Source organism: Lepisosteus platostomus, chromosome 20 (assembly GCF_059453375.1).
Source record: "Lepisosteus platostomus isolate fLepPlt1 chromosome 20, fLepPlt1.hap1, whole genome shotgun sequence".
NCBI classification, from domain to species: Eukaryota; Metazoa; Chordata; class Actinopteri; order Semionotiformes; family Lepisosteidae; genus Lepisosteus; species Lepisosteus platostomus.
In genome coordinates this window covers 17,666,458-17,692,430 of record NC_142630.1, presented here as the reverse complement: position 1 = coordinate 17,692,430, position 25,973 = coordinate 17,666,458, and the positions used below count along the sequence as shown (strand labels likewise).

The 25,973-nt window shown below is 40.8% G+C and overlaps 1 protein-coding gene and 1 long non-coding RNA gene across 5 annotated transcripts in view; one reads left to right on the top strand and one right to left on the bottom strand.

The window, feature by feature from the left end:
* Positions 1 to 15,923, top strand: part of plekhg4 (pleckstrin homology and RhoGEF domain containing G4) — a 55,538-nt gene extending 39,615 nt beyond the window's left edge. For 2 of the 3 annotated variants that reach the window (XM_088614433.1, XM_088614431.1), the window contains exons 14-24: positions 4,080 to 5,065; positions 8,819 to 9,068; positions 10,432 to 10,521; positions 10,947 to 11,171; positions 11,446 to 11,616; positions 11,750 to 11,930; positions 12,219 to 12,335; positions 12,695 to 12,943; positions 13,899 to 14,098; positions 14,696 to 14,757; positions 14,907 to 15,923. In XM_088614433.1, the coding sequence (XP_088470559.1) occupies positions 4,080 to 5,065; positions 8,819 to 9,068; positions 10,432 to 10,521; positions 10,947 to 11,171; positions 11,446 to 11,616; positions 11,750 to 11,930; positions 12,219 to 12,335; positions 12,695 to 12,943; positions 13,899 to 14,098; positions 14,696 to 14,734 (2,508 nt within the window). In that variant the 3' untranslated portion in view covers positions 14,735 to 14,757; positions 14,907 to 15,923. The remainder of the gene's footprint in view (positions 1 to 4,079; positions 5,066 to 8,818; positions 9,069 to 10,431; positions 10,522 to 10,946; positions 11,172 to 11,445; positions 11,617 to 11,749; positions 11,931 to 12,218; positions 12,336 to 12,694; positions 12,944 to 13,898; positions 14,099 to 14,695; positions 14,758 to 14,906) is intronic. The other variant, XM_088614432.1, reaches the window with a different exon arrangement.
* Positions 15,924 to 16,973: 1,050 nt separating this feature from the next.
* Positions 16,974 to 21,169, bottom strand: LOC148644706 (uncharacterized). 2 transcript variants are annotated; one of them, XR_015928762.1, is made up of 5 exons: positions 21,019 to 21,169; positions 19,882 to 20,887; positions 19,528 to 19,609; positions 19,375 to 19,419; positions 16,974 to 17,073 (listed from the first exon to the last, which is right to left on the bottom strand). It is a non-coding gene; the product is annotated as an uncharacterized LOC148644706 (long non-coding RNA). The 2 variants fall into 2 exon arrangements; XR_015928761.1 differs by lacking the exon at positions 19,882 to 20,887.
* Positions 21,170 to 25,973: the final 4,804 nt, after the last annotated feature.

Below are 25,973 nucleotides of genomic sequence, written 5' to 3'. Positions count from 1 at the left end.
AACATTATATTAATGCTGAAGTGGATTTGTACTGTTGTTGATTTTCCTGATTTCAAACTTACAGATTTGCAGGCAACAGAGTAAAAAACAGGGACCTCCAGCACCAACATGCCCTGGGCACTGCTGTGAACTAAACAGTAAACATTAAGGGTAGTACTCTAAAGTGCTCTGGTCTGTGTACTTCAGTTTAGGAGGGATTTTAGTTCTAATGCCTCCTGAACATCTGAATATTCCCTTTGTAGATCAGCAGTTTAATTGACAGTGATGGGTTAACTGTGTTTGACTCATTTCCCTTTTCCCCAGTGACTCTTCAAATTGTAGCAGAAGGTGATTTATGCACAGCTTGTCTTTCCAATACACATGAAGGCGAGCACTACAGAGGGGTCATGCAAAAATAGGCTTAGAGAATTTCTAAATTGCCTGAGCTTCCCAGGCCAATGTGAGAGATACGTACAGATCTGTAAATGATGTGCGGACCCAAAGGTTTATATTCAGAGGTCATATTCAGAGCTGGGGGAGGCCAACAGTGCTGCAGCTTTAGTGCCCTGACAAAGTAACATATTAATGCACTTGCTTGTTGAATTTGTCATGTAAGCAAACTTTTAAAAGGACATAACATTTCTCTTAAATATTTGCCTGTAATTTCAGCATATGTTAGAGACTGGCACTGTTAAAGATTTGTCATTCAACACGTTTTCTAGCATAATTTGTCCTTTCTCTTTGGGAGAAAAGGGTAGGGATATATCTCTGACATTTTAGAAATTAAATTATTATTATTGTTGTTGTTGTTTTGTTTTTGACACCTTTAACAAATAAGGTGTTTTAATGTACATAGAACTAATGGAATGTTAAGCAAAAAAAAAGATTTTCAGGCAGTACCTCAAATCAGCCTTTGAATTTGGAGAATTATTCACATTTAACTAACCCTTTTCACTCTTGAAAACATAATGTGGACTTGAGGCCATGCCCTTTCATCCTGTATCTCACTTATCATCAATGCTTGAAATTAAATGAAATTTTGAATTGGCTTTTAAAAGAGAAACATCTGTTCCTAATCTTCACACTCAAGAAGCAGGAAAAGTTGGAAAAATAGAAAATTGAATTGGTCTATTCTGTATTGCTTCATGTCTGGCTACTGGCTGGAAGAAAGGAAACAAGCCTTTTTTAGAATGCAGTCCAAGGAGGAAGTCAAGTCTGCATTTTTACTTTGTCTTTTGTGAAACGGGGGACTGAATGAAAGAAGAGCCAGGCACACTTTAAGCGTGGCTCACCAGACGCTTCTTGGCCCGTAACGCCAGGAGAATCACTGTTTTTTTCACAGCAGCTGCTGGACCTGTCAACCTCACTCCTGATGTCCTGCACATCTAATGAGATTATTAAAGCACACTTAATTTAATCAGACGTTTCACCAACAAAGTGCACAGTACACCCCCTTAACCCAGACCCCACATCTGTCGATGCTTCCTCTTCACCCGCAGTGCCACACACGGGTGGAGTATCGCAGAGCTCACAGAGTCAGGTTACATCTTTGTAGGCCGAGAGGAAGATGGGCACCCAGGAGGTCAGCCTTACAGAGTGGCCCGGCAAGTAGGCACCTGGAAACTGCTGCAATGCTTAAGTGACCATACATGGAAACAGGTGCTGCACATCGCAAAGGACAGGATAATTCTTTATCAAAGTCAATTTAATTTTCATTAAAATTGAAAGAAACTCAATGAGGTGAATGAGGATGCAGCACTCAGGAGGACTGCTCTGCCTCTCTGTGCATTTCAGAATAACATTTAAGTAGAGAACATGAATCTGGGTGAGCTGGTGTGTCCAGAGTGGTGATAAAGGTGTGTCTCTCCATGTGTGGTCCATGTGTTACTGAAGGGCAGAGCCGTCCGCTTTTAGCCCCCTATTGTGTTGTGTCCAGGTCCTCCTCCTGATCTTATTTCTCACACTAATGACAGTGAAATGTAAGGGCAAGGTGCCTCATATTTTAAGGAGCTGGTTTGCTGAGCTTCTCATCTGTGCTGCCTTTACCAGTGTTCTAAGTCTTTTTATTCATTTTTTACGAAAACGTTTGTGCTGTGTTCCACTCTTAGTAAGAAGTCACTATTTGAAGGCTCACAAGTATGCTAAAGAAAGAATTATTGTTCTAATAATTGTTCCCGAAAACCCTATGGATATGAACTTATTTTTCTGAAAAAGATAATTAAATTGCTTTCTTCCATGTTTTCACAAAACTTTGTAATTCACTTTCAAAGGTTAACTGAAAAAACATAGGAGCTTTTTATTCTTTTAAAAATAAAATTCTTCAATCCTATGGTGAGCCAGCCAATTGTAGTGGTCTAATAGTTTTTCACTTTAGATTTGGTGTTAAATCAACTATAAACTTGGCTTTTTAGGGAGTCTGTGCAAACTGCTTTTTAAGCTTTTATCTGTTCCCTCCATCAGCTTGGTTTTAAGCCTTTTTTTGCATCTTACAGATTTAACTAATAAATATCTCATCCTTATAAGTGCAGTAAGAACATCATTCCAATTTGCCTTTTTACTGTGCTAGTGTAGTTTTTAGCACAACTTTGAGACCTTTGAGCCTTAAACTGTTATTTGAAGTGAGGCTACTGAAGCAGATTGGAAAAGTAATTCATTTCATGCTCACTTTGTGTTGCAGCTCAGGATTTAGTAGCAAAGTGCACCTCACATCTCTGGGGCTCAGTATACACTGTAAGGAGGCACCAGGCACTGTGAAAATGAGAAATACATCTGGAAAACTGCACACAGAAAAACATTACTGCATAAAATCCACCTCAGTGCTGTAGCGTTACAGTGGGTGAAGTGCAACTGTTCTGTTCAAGGTTTGTTTGTGAAGTTTCTAAACGTGTCATAGACAGCCTAGAGTCATTAATTATATCTTGTGGTCTTTTTCCCCTTGTCTTTTGTTGTGGTTTCAGTGCTGTCACATGTTTGTGTCTCCTATTGTTTGTGGTATGTGACCTACAGACTGCTGGTAACTTCAGTAACTTAGCACAGGTCTTCTGAAATGCTGGTATGTGGCACTGGTGTCACAACACCCTCCTAGGAAGGTCATGTGTGGTATGTGGGGATTGAAAGCTCTAAAAGAGAAGAGAAGTGTCACCTATAAACTAAAAGAAAAAATCTGTCAGCAGAGAGCATTTTGGTGACTCAAGGCATTTTCTCTAGTCAAGACAATCACAGGAATGCCTTAGATGTCAAGGAAAGAAATAACTCTCAGAGGCTGTTAGAATAAGTTTTGATGCATGTAGGTCCATTCTGTGTTTTGAGCTTGAAACAGTCAGATGATGTTTTGTATAATAATAGAATCTTTGAAATCCTGAAGTCTTGGAAATAGTTTTGCAGTATGGCTGGAGTACAGCTTCTAAATACTGTATATGTGCCATAAAAGAATCTTTAGTGATATGAAATATTGGCTGAACATGCTTTGGAAAAACCACCATGAAGCTTATGAAGATTTGTTTTAAATTTTAATTTAATTAAATTATTTGAATTGCTCTTTGCATACCCACTAATGTCCCAGTGAAGCTAACCTTAAAAGACATTAAACTCCACTAGGAACAAAAAAGTGTCTTTCTGAGTCAATTAAAAATAGCAGGGTAAAATGAAGTATTTCTCCTCTTGATTTTTATGAAAAGCACTCAATGCTGAGAATAGCACCTTCACAAATTCCTTATTTATTTGTGTTAAAACTGTTTCAGCACACCATTAGTAGAGGACCCTTGTACATCTCTGCTGATTACCCTTAAACAAAGCACACATCATTTTTAGATAAGAGCAGCCCTTCTCCCAAAGACCAAGGGACCAAACTGCCAGTTCTTACCCACACAATAAAAAAGAATCGGCTTTTAGTCTGTATGATTCTGAACCAATAAAGAGCCCCTTGTTTGTCCTCTTATTTGCGTTAAAGAGTTCTATTGTGACACAGAAGCGCTTTCTTGGCTGCAAGCAGTTGTGTCATACAGTGTTGTTTTCATGGGCTTTAAGGCAGCGAGTTTGAATGTTTCCTTTCTTTTCTGCTAGAGATGACTTGATCTGATTTACTTCCCTCTCCGTGGCAGGCGTACGAGTGGGCACTGGAGGGCATGCGCCACCTCGCGTGCATCACCATGGAAGACTGCAGCATGCCGGAGAAGTGCAGCACAGTCATCAAGTGTCTAGAGAGCTATACCCTGCATCACCCCGAGATTCCCGAGGCCAAATTTCAGGAGATGAAGGACCTGGCTGGAGAATTAAAGAATGACAAAGGGCTGAAACAGTGGAAATTTGCTTGGTCAAAGTGCCAGGAAACTACACAGATGTTTGAGAAGAAGTTGGAAGCAGCCTTGAGGACCCGGCGGTCTCTGCCCTCCGAGCAAGGCAGCATGAAGAGTTGCGGCGAGACCGGAAGCAGGCGGTACTCAGAGAGCTCTGATCAGAAGCTGCAGCATGAACGCAGCAACAGCATCTCCTTCTGCAGCAGGAGGGTCTTCTCTGGCGGCTGGCCAAGAGACAGACCCACCATCCCCTCTACAGGGAGTCCCTGTGGACCGGCGAGGGCTGCTCCGGAGGCCGGACCGGCAGACTATGGTGTCACCAAGACCCCCGCCCTGAACCTGTTTGGCTCTGAGCTGAAGGGTGCCAGCTGGGTTTCCAGCACCCCTACACACACCAACAGGTTGAACCGCAGCGCTTCTTCCGAGGAGTCCTCTCAGGAGCTGCAGCCGGAGCTGCATCCCCGAGCCGCCTCCTGCTCCACCAGCCCCGGGCAGCCCCTGCTGGAAAAGGGCAGGCGCGTGCTCAGGAAAACCCAGAGCTTTGACATCCCCTGCAGCGAGGGGACCCGTTACGGCACCTGCCAGAGGACACTGAGCGAGCCTGCGCGGCGCGGCAACACCGGCGTCTTCATCAAGGGGCTGGAGGTGAGCAGCACGGAGATCACAGACCGCTCCTGCGGGCCGCGCTCTCCGGGCCACAGCTGGACTGCAGCCCCCCAGGGGCAGGGGCAGGGCCAGGGCCAGGGCCAGAGGAGCAGCACCCCCCTCCCTGAAGTCCGGGCCAAGGGCAGGTGAGTCCCAGGGAAGAGCGTGGGGAGGCAGGACTGAAATGTTTACACCACAAAAGTTGTGTAAAGTGGTAGGAATTTAAGATTTAAAAATAAATATGTATCCTACTAGGAATTTTCCTTCTCCATTTAATGTGGTTACAGAACTTTGTCTCTAAAGGCAGGTTCAGGCAGGTTCCAATGAAGTGTCATTGCTAAGATATGTGGGGGATGAAGCTCCCAGTGGAACCACTGTGCTCAGAGTTAATGGTGTTGCCAGAAAACACAGTCTTTCCACTCCAGCTATTTTAGATGAAGCATTATGCCATGAAAAACAACTCCACATGCTTTAGAGTGCAGAATCTGCAGAAGATGAAAGGAATATTCTGAAAAAAGTTTATTGTGTTAACTCTTTTCACCACCCTGCTTTGTTACCGTTACAGTGAGTTTGTTATGGGTCCCTGGCATGTGCGTCTCTGACAGCCGTGACCAAGCGTGAGTTTAGAACCCGACTTCACTGTAGAGCGGTTCTTCAGGTAGCAGGAATACAATACAATAATACACTATTGTCAGATTTCTCAGAAATTAGTTTTGTGTCTAAACAGCTACAGTATGTTTTACACACACAGAGACTTAAAACAACATACAAATGGTACATCAACAATTAACAAATGTTTAACAAAACAGTCTCAACAAATATAACGTTGCATAAAAGACCAAGTAAAGATTTATTCCATGCTGAAAAGAGAAAAAAGAAACAATGTTTTGGCTCAATATACAGTACACCAAAGCACCTGAAGAAGGCTCCAGAGCTGAAACATTGTGTTTCTTTTCTTCTTTTCAGCATGGAATAAACCTTTACTTGTTCCTTTGCAGCCTACACATGCTGATGCAGCTACCCACTTGAACTTCATTACATAAAAGACATCAACCCATACAAAGTCATTACACTTCTTCAGCCACTACTTCAGGACTCCACACAGTTTACAAGAACCTGTAAGTTTACTGTCCCACAATCACAATAAGCCCCTATAACTGCACAGATGCCATAAACCAATACTCCTTTACTGTGAACCAATTTCTTTACTAAATATTTTGATGTAGTGTAGGAGAAGATAATTCCTCCTTTTGTTACATCTGCATTGAGTGATAATAAAATGTTTGAAGACATCAGTTGGTATTCTTCATGCTGAAGGACCAGAGGAGATACTAACAGCTTGTTTCAACATACTGTACTCTTAATGTTAGCAGTTTGGAGGATCTGGAGGCCCCACTGTCTTAGAACACATCTTCCAGAGTCTGGAATGGGCAACCAGGGCATTTACCAGTTATTTGATAGAGATTCCTCATTTATATTTCTCTGAAGTCACTGTATACACACATGTATAGGAGACTAACAGAACTTAGTGCTGATTTGACAGGACAGCCCCCTGGTTATCAGTGATTATCAGTCTGTGACTAGGAAATGATATTTTCAAGGTCTGTTGGGAATGGTAACACTTCAGTGTCTAAATCTTGTAGCTGCAGACATCTCGACACTTATTGGACTGGACTGGGTTTGTTTTCACAGCTTGTTTCTAGTTTAAAAAGCCACACAGTTTCATGGTTTTTCTTTCCTTTAAAGTATCTGCTATTCAGCATTTCCATTGAAAGGTCTTGGATCATGTGTGTGAACACAATATGCACAAGAAATATTTTAAATTATCAGACTGAGAAATTAGTCTTCAATGCTGCAAAGTAAGGATTATCTGTGATTTCATGTCACAGCTGGTGATTGATTTCTGAATTAATGATATCTGTATTATTAAAGACCTACTGGTTTATAAGTGTGTTTGCTAAGACCTCAGGTTTTCAGTCACTAGTGCACCAAACACCAGTCCTTTATATTGAGTGAAATGAAAGTTTTTCCAAACTGCATAAAAACCAACGTGAGAGCACAAGAAATCCAGTGCTCTAAGGGACAATTTTCTTAGAGTCTTAGACAGTTTGCATGGTTCTGCACTTTTCACTCAATGTTTTTCTTTCCTTAAACAGAAACACCTTTCTGTGTTGACTTTCTCCTGAAATGTACAGATTTTGTTGTTTGGTAGTATTTTGATGACAAAGGTCTGTTAGCTTTATGAATGAAGAGAGGAATACTGTAAATTATGTCAATAATAAACATTCTAAAGTGATTGGTTAGGGGAGACATATTAGATTGGGTGCTTCTGTTTAGATTAGAATTGTAAGCACATTTCTGAAGATTGATCAATGTGAATTAAAGATTGATGAATATGACTGGTGTCTTTTCGCCCAAGTTAAGCTGTATAAATAAGCAAGTTGTTATATTTAATGAAGCTGTTCAGTAAATTGTTAATCTTCAGAACATACATATATTGTAAGTCCTGGATATGCCTGTGAATTTTGCAGAGTAAGGTGTAAACTGTATATGGGATTGTTTGTGTTTGTGTATTATCTGTTACTATTCTACAGAAGGAAGCTTTTCACTAACAGGGTAGAAATGTGAAGATCTTGCCACATGCTCAGGCCCTTAGCCCCCTGAGCAGACCAAGACAGTGGCAGTGAAGTGGAAAGTGTGAAAGGACCCTGCTCTGGCCAGTGCTGCAGCATGACACAATAGGACGGCTGTGTGTACTGAGAGGCGCTCTAGTCGACTGAGAGCAGGCCAAGCAGACAGCAGGGCTTTTGGTTACCCTGACTGACAGACTGATGATCTGATCTACTAGAAGAGTGACAAAGGGATCACACGGAATGAATATGGAGACTGGAGATGAATCCTAAACTACAGTATTTTTGCTAAGATGTGAAACATAAACATTCCCATTACTTCCTCTTACTCAGCCTGTGGATACTGGCCAGGGTGTGTGGGTTTGTCTTCAGTGACTGGTGTTTTCTTATGGAGGGTACCTGGCCATCCAGCAGAACAGGGCAGGATTAATGTCAATTACAGTCTTGTCTGGATTAATTGATGCAGCTGGGCAAAACACTATTAATCCCCCTTGGCTTGATGGAGAGGATTGGTTTATTATTGGTTTTTGTTTCAGTTAAAAAAGTGAATTATGTACAGTATATCTGCTTTGACAGTTATTTATGTAAACATTTTTTTGAGGGAAAGACTTTATATTCTTACATTTATAGCTGTTAATTCACAAATATTGTTAGTTACTTATACAGCTTTATTAAATGCTTTAGATATCATATAAACTTAGAATAATATATTTCTTGAATGGTTTATTTTTAGTGTAAAAAACACATACTTATGCAATACACCAGAATAATGCTGTGCTTAATTCTGAAAGAAGCCTGAATGCAGATGTTACTAATTTATTTATTTATCTGTTTAATTGTACATGCAGTCAGTACCCCTAATTGGCCTTTTTACCATGGAGGTATAAGTGAGGTTAAATACAGTTGGTTTTTTACTCCTGTTAGTGATCACAGCTGAAGAGGCCAGAGTATTAATAACATTGCTGCTTAGCTTGTTCAACATCCTCAAAATGGGATCCCTTTTTTTGTAAGTAAATTAACTTTCCCATAGGTTTCCTTTTTGTCCTCTGGTTTGTGTTTCTCTGCTAAGAATATGGCAACTGGAAGATTTTTTTAGCATTTTATGGGGGGAAAAGCACTCACTGTTCAATAAACCCGAGTATTTAAGGCCCTGATTGATACAGGCCTTTGTGCTGTCTGTGGAGCTGCTGCCCTGCAATTTCCTGCAGAGCTCTGCATCATTCGAGCACAGAGGCTCAGTTTTCTCCCTGCACTGCTCATGTCTCCCAGCAAGCTGAGGCACATTGTGGATGAGATGGTCACCACCGAGCGCGAGTACGTGCGCTCGCTGCGATACGTCATCGATCACTACTTCCCGGAGATGGAGCGCCAGGACCTACCCCAGGACCTGCGTGGGAAGCGGAGCGTGATCTTTGGGAACCTGGAGAAGCTGGTGGACTTCCACAGCCAGTACTTCCTGAAGGAGCTGGAGAGCTGCTGCAACCACCCTCTCCGCGTCAGCCACTGCTTCCTCAGACACGTAAGGCCCTGCATTTGCATGGAAACCCATAGGCACATAGAAAGTTCCTAAGTACATCTAGAGTTGAAAAGAACAGGCTTTGTTTGTACATGGGAAATTAAATAATCTTCCCTGAAACCATTCAAAATGGCATTAGTTGAAAATCACCTGAAAGAGGTGATAGTAATTTTTAATGCAAGGGAAAAAAAACAACCTTTAAGCCATTAAATGATCCTTCAGTCTAGTGTGAAATTCTAAACCAAACCAATTTTTTTCCTATTATGCTAGTCAGGATCCAATTACAAGTATAAGGACAAGCCTGTGGCAGACTGGGCCTGTGTGCTTTTGAATTGTGTTCACCAAAATTGCTATTTGAGCACAGAGTAATTATGAACAGTATTGCCAGGCAGAGAAAACCTGACATGGGGATAGATAGCACTAAGAAGCATGAGTTGCACTTGCACAGTTTCCTAGGATCTCTACCTCACTCTGTCAGCTCCAGACCTCACTGTTAGCAGAACTAGCATAGCAAACCAGAATGGAGAGAGTGCAGGAAGTCTGGAGTGTCTCTTCCCATCTGCATTGAAGAAGGGGTTCATCACTGCATCACTGCATCAGACGATAGCCCAGCCAGCCTGGCTGGCTTTTGTTTTCTAAGAAACAATTGTAAAAAGCACCATTTATGAAGAAAATATTGCTTTTGTCCTTTAAGACATGATATTTGCATACTGGTTAGTTTTAATTGGAAGTTTAAACAGGTAATCTTAACATTCCATACTCCTGCTTCACTTTGCCAAATTGTAAAATCCCTCTTGTGATACATTTCTGGTGTTTCCTTGCAAAGCACTGTGCTGTCTACGTCCAGACCAGACCTTCTAGGTGGTATAGCCCCAAGCAAATTACAAATCCTCTGATTCATGTGAAATTTCCATCTTTATGTTGTCTGTTTAGGCCAGAAGTTGAGTTAATGGGTCATATAACGAATGTAATTCAAGGAACCCACATGAAAGCTTGCAGTTTAAGTAAATTAGAGTTGCTTTGTTTCTGTTTGATGTCTTGTGCTTCATTATTTTTGTGGTGCTTTCAAACCACGGGTACAATTTTGAAACATTTTAATGTGCAACAGTACAGAAAAATCCACAAACTTCGCTGCAGGGCCTATTTTTCAGAAATATGGGAGTGGTGTGCTGTTCTGTGAAATTGCTTAGAATCTTCTAGTTCATTATGACTCAAATTGCAGGGTAGTTGTAATGTAGATTAGTGAATAATGAGAATATATAAACAAATTTCATATTGTTGTCTTGATTATTTTTATTTTATAAAAAGCATCCAACAGATATTGTATACATCATGAAAATATTTTGTCATCTTCTGCTGATTCCAGCAAGACCAGTTTGGGATGTATGCCTTGTACAGCAAGAACAAACCAAAATCGGATGCTTTGCTGGCTAGTCATGGCAACACGTTCTTCAGGGTGAGTGCAGAGAGCACCTGGTCATCAGCCGGCGCGCTGATGAGAACATGCAAAACACTGCGACAACTTTCAGGTTGATTTTCTGCACATCAGTAATATAATATTTTTTGTTGTTTTTTATTTCTTTATTTGAGTTATGACAAAAGAGTATGCATTATTAAGTCAGGTGGGTAGCTACGTAGGCTGCAAAGGAACAAGTAATAGGTTTATTCCATACTGAAAAGAGAAGAAAACAGGAGCCTTCTTCAGGTGTGGCATTATTAAGTTGTACCAAGTTATGAGTAATAGCTGAAAGTAACTGCTGTTCTCTGTAGTGACATTAATAAGCATTCACAGTAGAAATGTTCTGTATGGAAGGGTGTGTTTTGCAGCCTCGCTAGGATGTGCTCTCTGATGCTCAGACTCACCGAATGTGTTTTGTGCAGAATAAACAGCTGCAGCTAGAGGACAAGATGGACCTGGCGTCGTACCTGCTGAAGCCCATCCAGCGTATGAGTAAATACGCGCTGCTGCTGAAAGACCTGATCAAGGAGTGCAGCGAGGCACAGGACCAGGAGCTGGTGTACCTGAGGGCTGCAGCCGAGATGGTCAAGTTCCAGCTGCGCCATGGCAATGACCTGCTGGCCATGGATGCCATCCGAGACTGCGATGTGAGTAACACCCCTTGAGCAGTGAGGGAAAAGGCACAGGGCCAGAGGTCTGCAGGTCTTTCAAGGTTATACTGACTTCCTCTTCATGACTGACAGTGCTGTCTTCTTCTTAAACTGAGCTTTTTCACAATTCAGTGTGCTCAAAGGAAGGAGCTGCAGTTACTAAATGAAGCTATCTGTAAGAAAAGCATGCAAAGCATGCTCAAAATATATTGTTTAAAATGGGAAGGATCGGGCGGAATCGTCAAAGTTCCTGTTGACGATATGTTCTCAGGTAAATCTGAAGGAGCAAGGCCAGCTTGTGCGGCAGGATGAGTTTACTATCTGGTACGGGCGGAAGAAGTGTCAGAGACATGTGTTCTTGTTTGAAGACCTGATTCTCTTCAGCAAGCCCAAAAGAATCGAGGGTGGCCTGGATGTCTTCATCTACAAACATTCTTTTAAAGTAAGAAATCTAACGCTTCCAGGACCTAAAAGCACTTCACACAGTTTTTTCCCCATATACACCTTTTTGTTGTTTTTTAATTGTGCCAAAACTGTAATTTTACTGAGTGAGACTGTGATGTCATCCCTGGCAGACTGCAGATGTGGGTTTGACTGAGAACTCTGGAGACAGCGGCTTGCGGTTTGAAATATGGTTCAGAAGAAGAACTTCTAAGAATCAAGCCTACATCTTACAGGCTGCTACAGCACAGATCAAACATGTATGGACCTCTGATATCGCCAAAATCCTCTGGCAGCAAGCCACCAGAAATAAAGGTAATGAACAATAATCAATTTCTACTATCTTTATGTTGTCATTCTATTAACCGTTCATATGAGCTACAAACTTCAATCCAGTTGAATTTGAGAAGCTTTGTTAATAAGTGATTTGAAGAATCAGTATTCATGTCGGCTAAATTCTGCAATTTAGCTTTTGACTATAATGATTAGTAAATGATGAGAATTGAAATCAATAATATTACTATACTTTAGTTTTTATACATTTCTACTGTATTAGTGTCTGTAGCTTATGGAGTCTAAGGCTGTTCCTATCATGTGTTTTAGAAATCAGAATGCAGGAGATGGTGTCCATGGGAGTGGGAAACAAGCCTTATCTGGATATTAAACCCAGTGAAGCTGCCATTAGTGACAGAGCCATTGATTACATTATGAAAGGAAGAGGTTGGTGCAGAATAAGCAGTTGCCTGACTGATGAACGAGCTCACAAAGATCCACTTTGCTTCATTTTCTCGTCAACTTTTTTTGCATTTGGTCTGTACTGGTCTTTTTTTTATAGAGAAAATGTACTCTGTAAAATATTACATGTAAATATTGAATTTTAACATTTAAACTTTAATATTGCATTGCCTTCTCATTTAATTTCAAAATCATATAACAACAAAAAACACTGAACTACATTTCCTTCATTGTCTTCTTCAGTTCTTGTTGAATTTAAGGGTGTTGCACACAGCAGTTGAACACCAACATCAGTGTTCTAGTGACCGTACCAATGTCTCTATATTGCATGTGTTGTTTTTTAGGAGCCAGAACACGGGCATCAATAGCAGTATCTTTGTTTGATCACTCCAACCCTTTCAAGAGGACTCCTCTGCCCTCCTCTGTGAGCAGCCCCCCATCCGTCTGTGGGTCCTCGTCTTCCTCCCTCCTAGGGCCCCTCAACCTGCATATGTACAGCAGTCAGACCCTGCTACCCGGGGACCGACCCTTCATCGGCACATGCATTGAGGAGGATGAGCTGGAGCACGAGACCAGCAGCCAGCCATCCATGAGTACGCACGCCGCCGTCTCGAGAGTGGGGGCAGGAGTACGCACACCGCCGTCTCGGGAGTGGGGGCAGGAGTGCGGACACCGCCGTCTCGGGAGTGGGGGCAGGAGTGCGCACACCGCCGTATCGAGAGTGGGGGCAGGAGTGCGGACACCGCCGTCTCGGGAGTGGGGACAGGAGTGCGGACACCGCCGTCTCGGGAGTGGGGGCAGGAGTGCGCACACCGCCGTCTCGGGAGTGGGGGCAGGAGTGCGGACACCGCCGTCTCGGTAGTGGGGACAGGAGTGCGCACACCGCCGTCTTGAGAGGAGGGGGAAGGAGTATGCACACTGTTGTCTCAAGAGGAGAAGGCAGGAACTCTTGCGCAGCTGCCCGGGGAGACATCTGAAGATTGTCTGTTGCATGGTGTGCACTAGCCAAACAAAACAAAATCAAATATAAAATTTGTATTCATGATTAGTAATTTTTTTCAAAGATGATGATGGGGTAGGAGGAATGCTTTTTGCAAAATTTGAAATTTCAAGAAGAGCTAGGTTAAATATTTATGGATGCATTGAAAAAATATTCTTCTTTAAGGGGTGTCCAAAGCCAGGTTTTCATCAACTACCTAATGGTATAGTAGTTAGAAGAGTCTGTGGGCCTTCATTGACTCTATATGGGAAAACTTATCACTGTAATGTGGAAACAAACAAATGCTTTATCTTGACATAACAGAAATGTATCTATTTCACATTCAGGAACATGTACAATTACAAATGCATTGTCTTGAGTAGCATAACAAACTACTGAGTTCTAGTCTAATGTCTCTGTTTTGAAAATGGCTAGTATAACCTGCTGTTTCCAAAGCTGGGAGTAATTGAGGAAGGCCAAGTAGTGTGTTTGGACATAGGACCTGTTCTGTTTGTGATGGTTCTGTGACTGTGGTGCTGTGGTTCAGCGACTGTTCCATCTTTTTCCAGCCACAGAGAGCTCTGGGTCGTCCTCCCACTGCATGTCGGGCAGCGGCTCCAGTGGCTCAGACAGTGGCTGCGTGTCCAACATCCTTCCCGAGACCCTGTCCGAGGAGCCAGGCTCTCCCTTCGACCCTTCCTGCAACTCTAGTGTGGCGTCCCCTGCGGATGACAAACCCCACTTCACCAACAGCCAGTATATTTCAGCTGTGAGTCCACTACCAGGGACTTCCTGATACCTTAGGCACATGTCACTTGCATTTTTGACTGTTGGGTTATCTGTATTACTGTTAATACTGTAACAACATTATATTTAATGTTAGCTAACTGAAACGTGGAATACGTGATGTGGTTGGTTTTGCGTATATAGAGTAAATGACATTTGTTCACAGTGCATGAAGGGAGAATAATGGTAATTTTTGCACTTAGGATGTAAGCAGGATGTTTTAGAGAGGCTGTATTGTCTACCATTTCATATCACTGAAAACCCAAGCCTCTGAACAATTAATGCTGCTGGTCTCTGTTCAATTCACTTCTAACCAAAGGCACTTCCTGCCAAATAAATTATTTTTGATTATAGACAACTAAAACACTTAATTATACATCTGAGGAATAACTGTCAGAGTTGAATCAACATACTTACAAGGATTAACCTTAAGGAAAGTAAGGTTATGTTTCTGTTAATGATCTTTACTGCTATTCATGCATAAATCCAGTACAGACCAAGTTTGCTACAAATCCTCCTAAATACACTTAACCTTCAAATAACATATTAATAACTAATGCTTCTCTCCTTCCATCTGCAGAAAACAGGCCAAATCATAAGCCCATCCACAATAGTATGAGAGCTGTTGTCCTATTTTATTATGTAAGTGAGGACACACCTTTTGTCTATTATGAGGCTATATCATGTGTATTGTAACAAATGTATTAATTGATACATTCTTCATACTTAAATGTTTTTGTAATTATTTTTGTGCTGGATTTCAAATATCAATTTAATTTTTTATTTTTTAGGTTTAATCGCCAGCTGCTTTCAATTTGAAGACCTGCCTTATGGAGAAAAAAAATGTTCTTTCCCCATCGTGGCTGCACATCTCATCTCAGATGGACACAGAAATAGCTGGAAAATAGCACTGTTAAAAAGCCACTTTTGAGTTGCTTCATAGCTATTGTATGGTTCAGAAACTGATTTAAAATATATTTTTAATTTATCTTACTGTAACTGGTTCAAATGAGCATTCTTTACAGTTTTGAAATCTGTAAATAATAGTAACTGTTTACAATGCAGTTATGAACTGCTTGCCTGTTGTTGACCACTTGTGTTGCAGGCTGCCATTTTAAAAGGTGGGAATGCACTCCAATTAAAATGGGTTTAAGTGCTTCAGTGACTATGGAAGGTATGGCAGTTTGTCTAGTAAGAAGCATTTTCATTACTGTTTTTTAGGTCTTTTAAATGATGATTGCTTTCTTATGACCTATGGTCAAACCTTTGTTTTACTGTAAATAAGTTTATACTGTGGTAACACAGTAGAAACAGTTTATCACCTTTCAAATATTAAACCCTTACAGCTCAGACTGGAAACACTGCTCCTGTAGGTCCAGTTAGGCAGGAAGGCAGAGCACAGCTGTCCAACTGCAGCACCAGCTCCAGCAGAGTGACGCACTGTTCTAGTGAGAAAACTGTTGTGTGAAATGACAAAGGGCTAATCTTTAATTATCATTTATTGTTGATTTTCAGAAAAATGCAACATTAAAAAATTCAGAAATGTATTATTTGTAAATAGAAATAAGATAATTTGCACCAGTGGTGCTTCGTGGGTTAGTGAGTGGGAGAAAAGGGCTGCAGTTTTTACATGTAATTAACAGCAAAGCAGGGAATCACTGAAGTGCTATTTTTTATCATAAAATAAATGTAATTTCCATTTATAGTTGAGCGTGAATATTTACGCAAGTGCCAGTTTTGTTAATCTCATGAAATGTTCAGACGTTAAATAAAGAGGAACTGCTTTGTACCAAAGTTAAAAAATATAATATTTTCATTGGGCCCAAAGTTGGGTTGCAGCAGGGGGTCAAGCTCAAGTGTGCCTGGTGTTTTATGATTTTTTTTCCATACACATTCTCTGTTACATAGTTGGCCTCATTGTTTAATTAGCTGCAGATTTTTAAGGAACAGGTAAGGGTTTATCACATCTGAACGTCCCTTTACTTTTCCTTTCAGCATAGAATAAACCTTTACCTGTTCCTTTGCAGCCTACGCATGCTGACGCAGCTATCTACTTGTACTTCAGCATACTTTTAATATTTCTATCCAGGTTCTGAGGTGAATTATATGTAACTGTCTTTATAAAAGATAATGTCTTGTGTAAGGAACTATAAAAAGACCTTATGAAAAATCCTATATACAGTACAGTAAATCTTTGATTTAAAAAAAAATTAGGTTAAGCACTTAATTGACTACTCAGACTGAAGAAAAACCATTAGACACAAGAGCTTTGAGAACCTGGGTTTTACACCCCTGGTTTGGAGGAATGATCTTGTGCAGTCAGGACGCTTTGTAAGTGCAGGTGGGTGCTGTCCACAATCTTGTAGTGTGCGTATGTGAGGGATCCTCCTCAGGAAACAGCATTACTGAACGACAGTGATCCTTCCTCACCATCTCCATTCAAGCATATACTTCATTGCAAACGGAATTGTGTACTGAAAGCATGCAAGGGACAACACAGAAACACACGAGCAGTTGACTTCTGTTTCTGGCAACATCTATGCAAGACAGAAAACTCCACAGTAAGATTTGTTTTGCAGTTACTGCTCCAAAGAACAAACCTGTGCACAGGTATACTGTAAGTGCACATGGAGTATGTCAAGAGTGTTGCTGATCACCTAGGCACTACTACTGCAGGGTGATTAGCATTCGAGATGTGTGAAAAACTCATAAAATTCTAGTCTCACTTCTGTTTTATATCATTTTAAGCAACTAGAGCAATTGTTCAAACTGAATTGTGTAAAACTGAAGTCTCAGGACTTTGTACTGAGCCTCTGTACAGTTATCTGACTAAAGGAGAACACAGGAGCGTCTCACCTTCACCCACTTTAACACTCTGCCTCTGTTGTGTCTCTGCTGCTTAAAACAAGACATTTTCATCAGCTGAGCTACAAACACCTCTGGGTCAATCTGATGTGTCTGGTTAAATGAAAAAAAAGCCTTAATTTTATTCACATTTCTTAGAATTAAGATCTAATTATTACATTTATTTTTATAATTTTATAATATAATTTTATTAAAGTGTTTTGGAGATCTCTTGATATTTGATCTTACCCATAAGAAATGTACAAGATTAAAAAAATTTATAGTGGAATGCTTGGAGTCCTTCAGCTTTTTGAATCCAAGATGATTCCAGTCAGAAAGGCATGGCATTTGCGGGCACACAACATTTCTTCATAAGTCAAATTAAAACACAAGAAGGCAATATCTGCAAGGTAAGATAAGCACAAACTAAAGATGTGACCTCAGTTGAGGTCATGCAACATCTACTACACATCATAGCAGTATGGGACACTGTATAGGTCTCTGTGGCTGCAGTAGAGATTATATGACCTCTAAGAGAGCTGGGGCTCCCAATTTATCATAAAGGGGTGAAAATAAGAGAAAGAAAATGGGTTAACAGTGCCCCCTAATGGCATATTTGTTAAGTGCACAGAGCTGCTTTTACTTTCTGCACAAAATAGACGTGTTCAAATGACTTCTACATAAATGCTTAATTATTAGAGTATAAACCATATTTAGTAGATACATTATATTTCTGATTTGATATTTTTAATATCCTAAAATTTCTAAAGGTCATGTGACCTCTGCTGTGTTGAGCAATGAAGATCATGTGACCCCCCCACTGTGTTCCAGAAGTTGTGAAACCTGTTGCAATTTATACTAGAGGTCATGTGACCTCTGCGTTTCTTTAAAGCCATCGGATACAGTTCACATGCTTGTGGGTTAACCACCATTTTCTTTATTGACATTATTGACTTTTCAATGATGGGTTCATTGAGATAAAGATGCAGATAAACTGCAGAAGAGTCATTACAACAACAAAAACATGCTCAACAATTATTGATTAATTATGCACAAAATGCCATTAGACCCCCTCTAACACAAAATGACATCTTCAGTATCCCCACTGAGTTCTATACTGTACATTGAAGTTTACTGCTGTACTGTATGTACCCGAGTACAATGAAATGCTTACTTGGGTGTTTTCTTCACATGATAGGTGGAATCACAAAGTGTTAGATAACACTTTATTTGGCCATATACAATTTCTTGTATTAGGAATTTGTCTTTTTGCATACCCCAACCTGCTCTCCATGAGACACACAGACAGAAGGAGAGAAGCTTGGAATCAGAGCGCAGGGTCAGCCATTTATACGGTGCCCCTGGAGCAGCTGGGGTTAAGGGCCTTGCTCAGTGGTCCAGCGGAGTAGGATTCCTCTGCCAGATGCGGGATACAAACCGGCAACCGTCCAGCCACAGGTGCAGATCCTTAGCTACAGAGCCACCGCACTGCCCCAAAACTTCTGCCCTAAGTAGGTATTGGACTTAGTTCTCTTAAATAGCGCTCCTATTGTCAAACCCACTGTGCTACCAGGCCACTCAAATAAAGGATAAAGGAACATGGTAGCAGCTAGAATTTTAAACTGAATTCAGATAGTAAATTCAATTAGTGGCAGCATTTTGAGTTTAGTGCAAAAGGCAGTGGGGGTGTAAGTGGAGGTGGGAGGACTTAAGAGATGGGGTTTAGTCTTATGGCTGTAGGAAGGAAGGCACCTGGCTTTTATACTTCTACCAGAAGGAAGAAGAGAGAAAAGTGCATACCCAGTGAGGTTTTGAGCCTTGCTTATATTGTTTGCCATTCTGAGGCAGTGTGTGGTGAAGACGGTCTGGATGGAAGCGTGTTCTGTACCAGTGATGACCTCATCTGTCTCCACTACCTTCCGTAGTTTTATTACATTCATGAGCTGAGCAATGGCCATGCCAAACTGTGAGAATGCTCATAGTGCATCCGTAGACATTTGTGAGTCTGAAAACATACCAAATCTCCTGAGTCTCTTATGGAATTAGTCAGATTGATGCTGATGTGAATGCTGATTGAATCTGCTGTCCATCTCCACAGCAGCCCCAATGATATATAGGCAATAGACATGCTTTTTCATCTGAGAGGTGTGTCCTCCTTCCTGAAGTCAACAGCCAGCTCCTTAAGTTTTGCTAACGTTGAGGGAGAGGTTGTTGTCCTGGCACCTTAACCTATTTCTTTTACTCGGTTTCATCATTATTTATGATAAATGTTATATGTTAATGATTAAAGTTTGGTTAATTGAGAAGTACAATGGAGTGAACAAGCGTGACAGGACAGAAAGACCCATGAAATTACCTACAAAACCTCTTCAGGAAAACTGCTCGAAGTACATCCAACCAAAAGACATTACTTACCTTCAGTGTCTTTCTTCACAGCTCTGCCATTTTGTTGGAACGAAACTAAAGAAACCAATAATCTGGATTAGCTAAAGAGGCTACTAACACATCGGTGGTGAATTCAATTATAAAAATGTATTCATTAAAAAAACATGCACATCAGTGTCTTACAGTAATAAGACAGGCGGGTGTTCCACTCGCAGGACAGAGCCTTTTGGCACAGGCACCTTCATAGCTGGCCTGCCAACATCTCCTGAGAAAAGAAAAAATAGAGGCTGAAAACAACCATGTGTGCACACGGGTAAGATACAGTTCTGGCAAACTGGTTTGTGAAATATCTTAAATGTCTTTCAGACGTTTCTGCACAGATGAAGAAGCTACAATACCAGTAGAGGGCACTTAAGAACTGGATTTTTGCTCACTCTGTAATAACAGTGGTTCCACTAGTATGTCAGTGTTTCCTATTAAGGACTATTATCAACATCTTTCAGTTATGAGGGCAGTTTTAACCAGCTTCAAGCTCACCTTTAATTTTGGATGCATTATTTTATTCTTTGCAGACTCTCGGCATAAATTCATGCGGTTCCAGCAATGTCTTTAGAACAACCACAGAGCTCTGATTCCTTCTGAACTGCTTTGCTTGCACTGGAAGATAAGTGCCTTCGGTGCTTTCAATACCCCGGCCTGGACACTGCTCTAATGTCTGTTTTGGAATTAGAATTGAAATCCCAAGCATCACAGGGCCTCCCAGATCAGGTGGGAAACACTTGTCAGGTTGGTTTAATGTTCTGTATGAGGGTCCACCCAGGGTACTTCTGATTATAGAAAACATTGGGGGAAAACATTGGCTAAGATCCCTTTTTTCAACTATTTTTTTAAGTTAACTGGGAGGGGCTGGGAGATCATCATAATTCTTCTCCTATAGGCACTCTCCTCCCCTCTTACATGAAGTATTCTCTTTGGGACTGTGCTGCTCATTGTCCACAGGCTCCACACTTGGCTCTCCAATCCACAGCTGCTTTTCAGTTACCAGGTGCCTGTGCAGATAGAAGGATTGGCTCTTCCATCTTTATCTACTATAACGTGAGTATCACAAGTATTACACTTCTCTGTTTTGCTGTAGTCATTTAAATCTCCCTGTAAAGAATCATGAAATAGCATGAGGGTGGATAGTCACTCAGAACCGTCTTGTATTTCATTATTCTTACAGCCCACAGACCAAAGTCCCACAAAGGAGAAAAAGATCAGACCTCCATCAATGACTCTTTGCAGACTTTCGGCTATATGATAACTGCAGCATAAATAAAAAAAAATTATCCATAGAGAAAATAAAACTTTGAAGTTAATGTAGCAAGAACTACTAAAGATGTTCACACAAACAGAATCAGGCTATGCCATAGAAAACAGAGCCTCTTTACCAAGTACCTCACAAGTAAACTCTGGCGTCTTATGCTCTTCTTCATCAAACACAAGTGATTCAGCAGAGGAGAAAAGCTATTCACTCCCTGACTCCCTTCCTTTACTCCAGGCCCTGGAAGAATGCAATGTTCAACAGTTACACCTTGAATTGAGCAGGCATCAGCATTTAAATACCTGAATCAGACTTCTCAGCAAACTTCCCCAGCTTATTGAGTGTGATGCAGTGAGAGAATCTGTTCTTACCTGTAGGCAAAGCACTGATCCAGAACTTCTGAGAGGGCAGGGATTTTGAACTCTTCTACTTCATGGCAAAGCAAAGGCCACTCCCTTCAGAGCAAGATCAGACACATACAGTAGGAGATGCATACTGAAATCTAAAGTTTATTTTCTATTTAAATAATAATATACATTATATTATTTATAATAGATATTTCTATAATATTATATAGATATATTATAGATATTTCTGCAGATTGCTACCTTAAATCAATTTTTTAATGAACTTCTAATGCCTGTCACAAAGCTTGAATTTCTCTAGTACTCACACTTAAATTAATACTCAGTTATATTTTATGGTTGATGCAACTTTTTTTTTTGATACCTTCTCTCAGATGTCTATAGAAAAAACTTCACATTACATTGATCTAAAGGATATTGGTGCCTTCTCTTGGTAATGAAGAAGCTTAACATTATCTCTTGAACACTGTACTGTACATAAATTCAGCTGGCAGCAGCAATTGGCTTGTCCTGAGGAAGTTGAGAATGTGTCTGAATATCTGCCCATCCCCCTTAATGTACAGGCTCTGGCCATACACAATCCAGAATGCTTTTCTTGAGTTTGACAACAGCTCTGGATACTTAAGGAGAAAAAAATCATATTTAGTTCTCCTTTTATACTTAATACATAAAGAAAACCACCCATGTCTATACACTGTTTAATCAATAAATCCATGCTTAAGTATGTTTACCATGACACTGAACTTTTATCAGCCCATTCTCAACAGAAGAAAGATGAAAGTGAAATCCCTTTTTTGCAAGCAAATGCTCACACCTACATCAATGAACATGTGAACAGTAATGATGTCTGACAAAGATATATTTTAGAGAGTTCTGAGCTGTGTACCTTCAAAAGTGTTTTCAGGCAGGTTGCATACCAGTGAGTACCAGCATAAACTTTAATAACTGTATAAACTGTAAAATGGGAAACGCAAGTAGACCAGTCTCCTTCTGTAGGCAAATATTCTACAAAACAGAAAGAGAAGAAAATAATTTGTATAATAATAAACTAACTTTGCCATTTTAATATCAGGGAATAAGTGAATAACTATACGTGGTTTATAAAAAAAATCAATTTCCCTTGGTGTACTCCTCTAGGTTTACTGAACTTTTACTCCTGGTATCTTATTTAAAAAAGTTAATCGTTCTTTTGTAGAAATTCTTTATGATGGTTAATGTTATTGGTTTGTTTATAATGCATTTACAATATAATAATAATAATAATAATAATAATAATAATAATAATAATTGCTTACACTTATATAGTGCTTTTCTGGACACTCCACTCAAAGCGCTTTACAGGTAATGGGGACTCCCCTCCACCACCACCAATGTGCTGCATCCACCTGGATGATGCGACGGCAGCCATAGTGCGCCAGAACACTCACCACACACCAGCTATTAGTGGGGAGGAGAGCAGAGTAATGAAGCCAATTCATAGATGGGGAAATATATCTGCAAATATATCTTTGCAACCTTTAAACTAGAGTGTTAGAGAACCAAATTGCATTTTCACACAGACTAAAAAAATTATTGTATATTAAAATTGTAAGAAACCTACTATTCAACTAGCAGTTGAATTTTCCTATTCGACTGCTGACAAAAAGCAAGTCTCAAATTCACTGGCATTGTCATTACAACATTTGTTCTTTTTTCACATTGCGATGATCTTATTTGGCAAGAACATTAGCAGCTATATATTGAGTATTTTACTGAAATCCCAGTTTTAATACTATATCAATAAGTATCAATAGTAAATCTTGCTTCCAGAATTCCACAGTTTCATAAAAAATGCTTATTTTCAGAATAATGTGGCTGAGATACCTTAATCACAAACTATAGGCAAAGATTATATAGACATAAAATACGTTATACCTTATAATAGGTATAGAACCTTTCAAATTAAATCTTCACTGTATGGCACCTTAACTTTGAACCCTGAAACCACAGCACAGTGAGCAAACAGAAGGAAGCCATTCTGCATCCCTGCTTGTCCCTGCTTGCCTAGCGGTCTCTGGGGAGCAGGCCACAGACGGGACTAACCTATGAATCTGAATTGCTGGCTGCCACACTCGAAGAGGGCGATGTCCTCGCTCAGCCACAGCAGGCTGCCCTGGGACACCAGGCCTGGGTGCTGTCTCACCAGGTCCAGGAGCAGGAAACAGAAGTGGACCTCCTCGTCACTGTCCAGAAGCGGAGTGCCCCCCAGCCCCAGGGGAACAGCATCATTTACTACCCAAAGGAATAAAACAAACAAGAATGTTTCACTCGAGTGCTCTTACAAGGCATACATTACCCCAAACTACCCCAAACTAACTCGCCACTAACTGGAGCTCCCCAAGGCTGCCATTTCAGCCCTAGGCTGTACTCTTTGTTCACCTATGACTGTACATCCACTTACAGCAGCAACTACTGTACATCATAAAATTTGCTGATGACACCACAGTTATCGGGCTGATCAATAACAAAGATGAGTTCACATATAGGAGTGATTGTGGTGCCTTGACAACAACCCAACCCTGAATGTGGACAAGACTAAAGAACTATTGTGGACTTCAGGAGATCCACAGGAAGTCAGATCCCAATCAACATCAAGGGCTCAACAGTGGAAACTCTCAGCTGCTTCAGATTCCTCAGTCTGCAGATCCCCACTGACTAGGTTTTGTCTCACAACACTATAGCCAGTCTGAAAAATGCCCAACAGCACCTCCACTTTCTGCAGTGCCTAAAGAAATGCAGTATGGGGAAGCAGCCACTCATGAACTTTTACCGCAGCACCATAGAAAGCGTCCTCACTAGTGGTATCACTTGTATGGTACAGCAGTACTACCATGCATGGCAGAGATGCACTACAAAGGGTTGTGGCAACGGCACAGAGGATTATAGGATGTGATTTATCATCAATCAGTAAGATCCATACCATCTTCTGTCGCAATAAAGCCCAATCCCCACCATCCCAGCCACAAATTGTTCTCCCTTCTGTGCTCTGGCAAGCGGTACCGCACTGTTAAGGCATGGACCACTTAACTTAAGAACAGCTTCTACTCTACGGCAGTGTGCATCCTTAACAGATAACTGCACTGCTTTGATACTCAACGCACCTTTGTACTCTGCACTTTGACTTTCTACCACATGCTTGTCTGACAAAAGCTGTCCAGAGATATTGCTGCAATAAGCCAATACGCCAGGGTGCAGGGTTCTCATTACATCAATAAGAAGCCAGTAACCAAAGTAGCACAGTTATGGCAAAAGACCTCCTCCTCTCCTCTTAAATATTCATATCATGTTCTGATATTGAAAAACGTTCTTAAGAGAAATGTAAAGGAAATTTTGAAAAGGTTAGATACACAGGCACAGATCTCTCGCTCTCGCACTGGCCCCCCTGGAACCCTGCAGGCTCACCTGTGGATGCTGGGCTCCGCATGGGCTCCACTTGCCTGGTGTTGCAGATGCGGGTTTTCCAGTAATTCAGAGCTGCTCTCTCTGTGATCTGGATCTCCACCGGACGGGCACGCAGTGCTCGAAGTGCTTTCCAGACTGCAGGTTATCTAAAGCCTTTTTAAACAGATATTATTTTACGTAACAGTGAAATTCATCTACAGATCTTTTGCTGTAAAATTGTTATTCACCCATGGCATTTGATCGAGATTACTATTTCAACGGTATGTAAATCACTCCAAAGTGAACGTTTTTAATGGATCTTTGTGGTGGTCGCTTTCTCACTGGTTATCGGAAAATCATATGCCGACCATTATGAGATTTCAAGAACTAATCAAGTTCGTTATTTACGAAGTGTTTTACCTGTTGCAAGGGCGTCAGCTGTAGAAATGCTGCTTGTTTGGACAGCAGATTTATTTCCGAGATGCACGACGATGCCAGTTTAGCAGTATGAATATAATGCGAAAAGACTAATTCCTAATGCAATAAATTGTATAGGGCTAATAAATTGATGTTGTTGTAGCGCCCTCGCCCGGTGGTGAGGAGGAAGCGCACCTAGGCACTCAGGGTACCTGCGAAGCAGGCTTGGAGTTGTAGCCGGGGGGAGTCTGAGGGTCAGCACGATGACCAGCAGCTGACCCTGTTTATGTAAATAGTGTTATATTAGTTTAAGTGTCCTGTGTAGCTTTGTAAGTGTGTAGTCTTCTGTTAACGAGTTACCACCCTAACGCTGTGTACGTGTCCCCTTATGTGTGTGTGTAAATGCTCTGGTGGTTTTGGTTTTGATGGGAGAATAAAGCAATTGCTTGTTTCACTATCTTGTCTCCCCTTGTCCTTTGTCGCGTGTGAACTCGAAAACGTTACGTTATGATGTTATGTCATAGAGACTCTTCCTTTCTTTGGCTCAATTAATTAGTTAAGCAGTACTTATACCAAGATAAATAAATGGCACAGGACTTGTGAAGCTTGAACCCCTTCAATTACGATGTTTTGAACCTTCTTATACAGCACCTTTTAAGATATAATTTTAAAATTAGAATTAGATAAATCCATGTTTTAGGCAATCCCTCTTAAAAATGACTTCTGCAGGAACATTAAAATCACTGATACACCCAATACAACAGTTCTCATTACACATACCACTAGTGTTATACAGGGTTATTTAAATAGCACCCCAGCTAAATCAAATCCATGCAGAACACAGTGTTACCACGGCAGGATCTGGAAGTCCTGCTGTAGAAATTGCTGTAATGCTTGCTTTGCCTCTCAGAAAAAATGTTTCTGGTTTCACAATAATTTCTAGCGAAAACGGCAATTCCCAGATGATATAAACCACTCCATATTGAATGCCCACCGATGTGTGATTGACATTTCACAGAACTTCAGTTTTACAAGTGACTATGATTCGTTATATATTTAATTGCAAGAAAACTAAAAATACATCTCTAGAAACATAATCTTGATTGCTATTTGAAGAGAGGAAT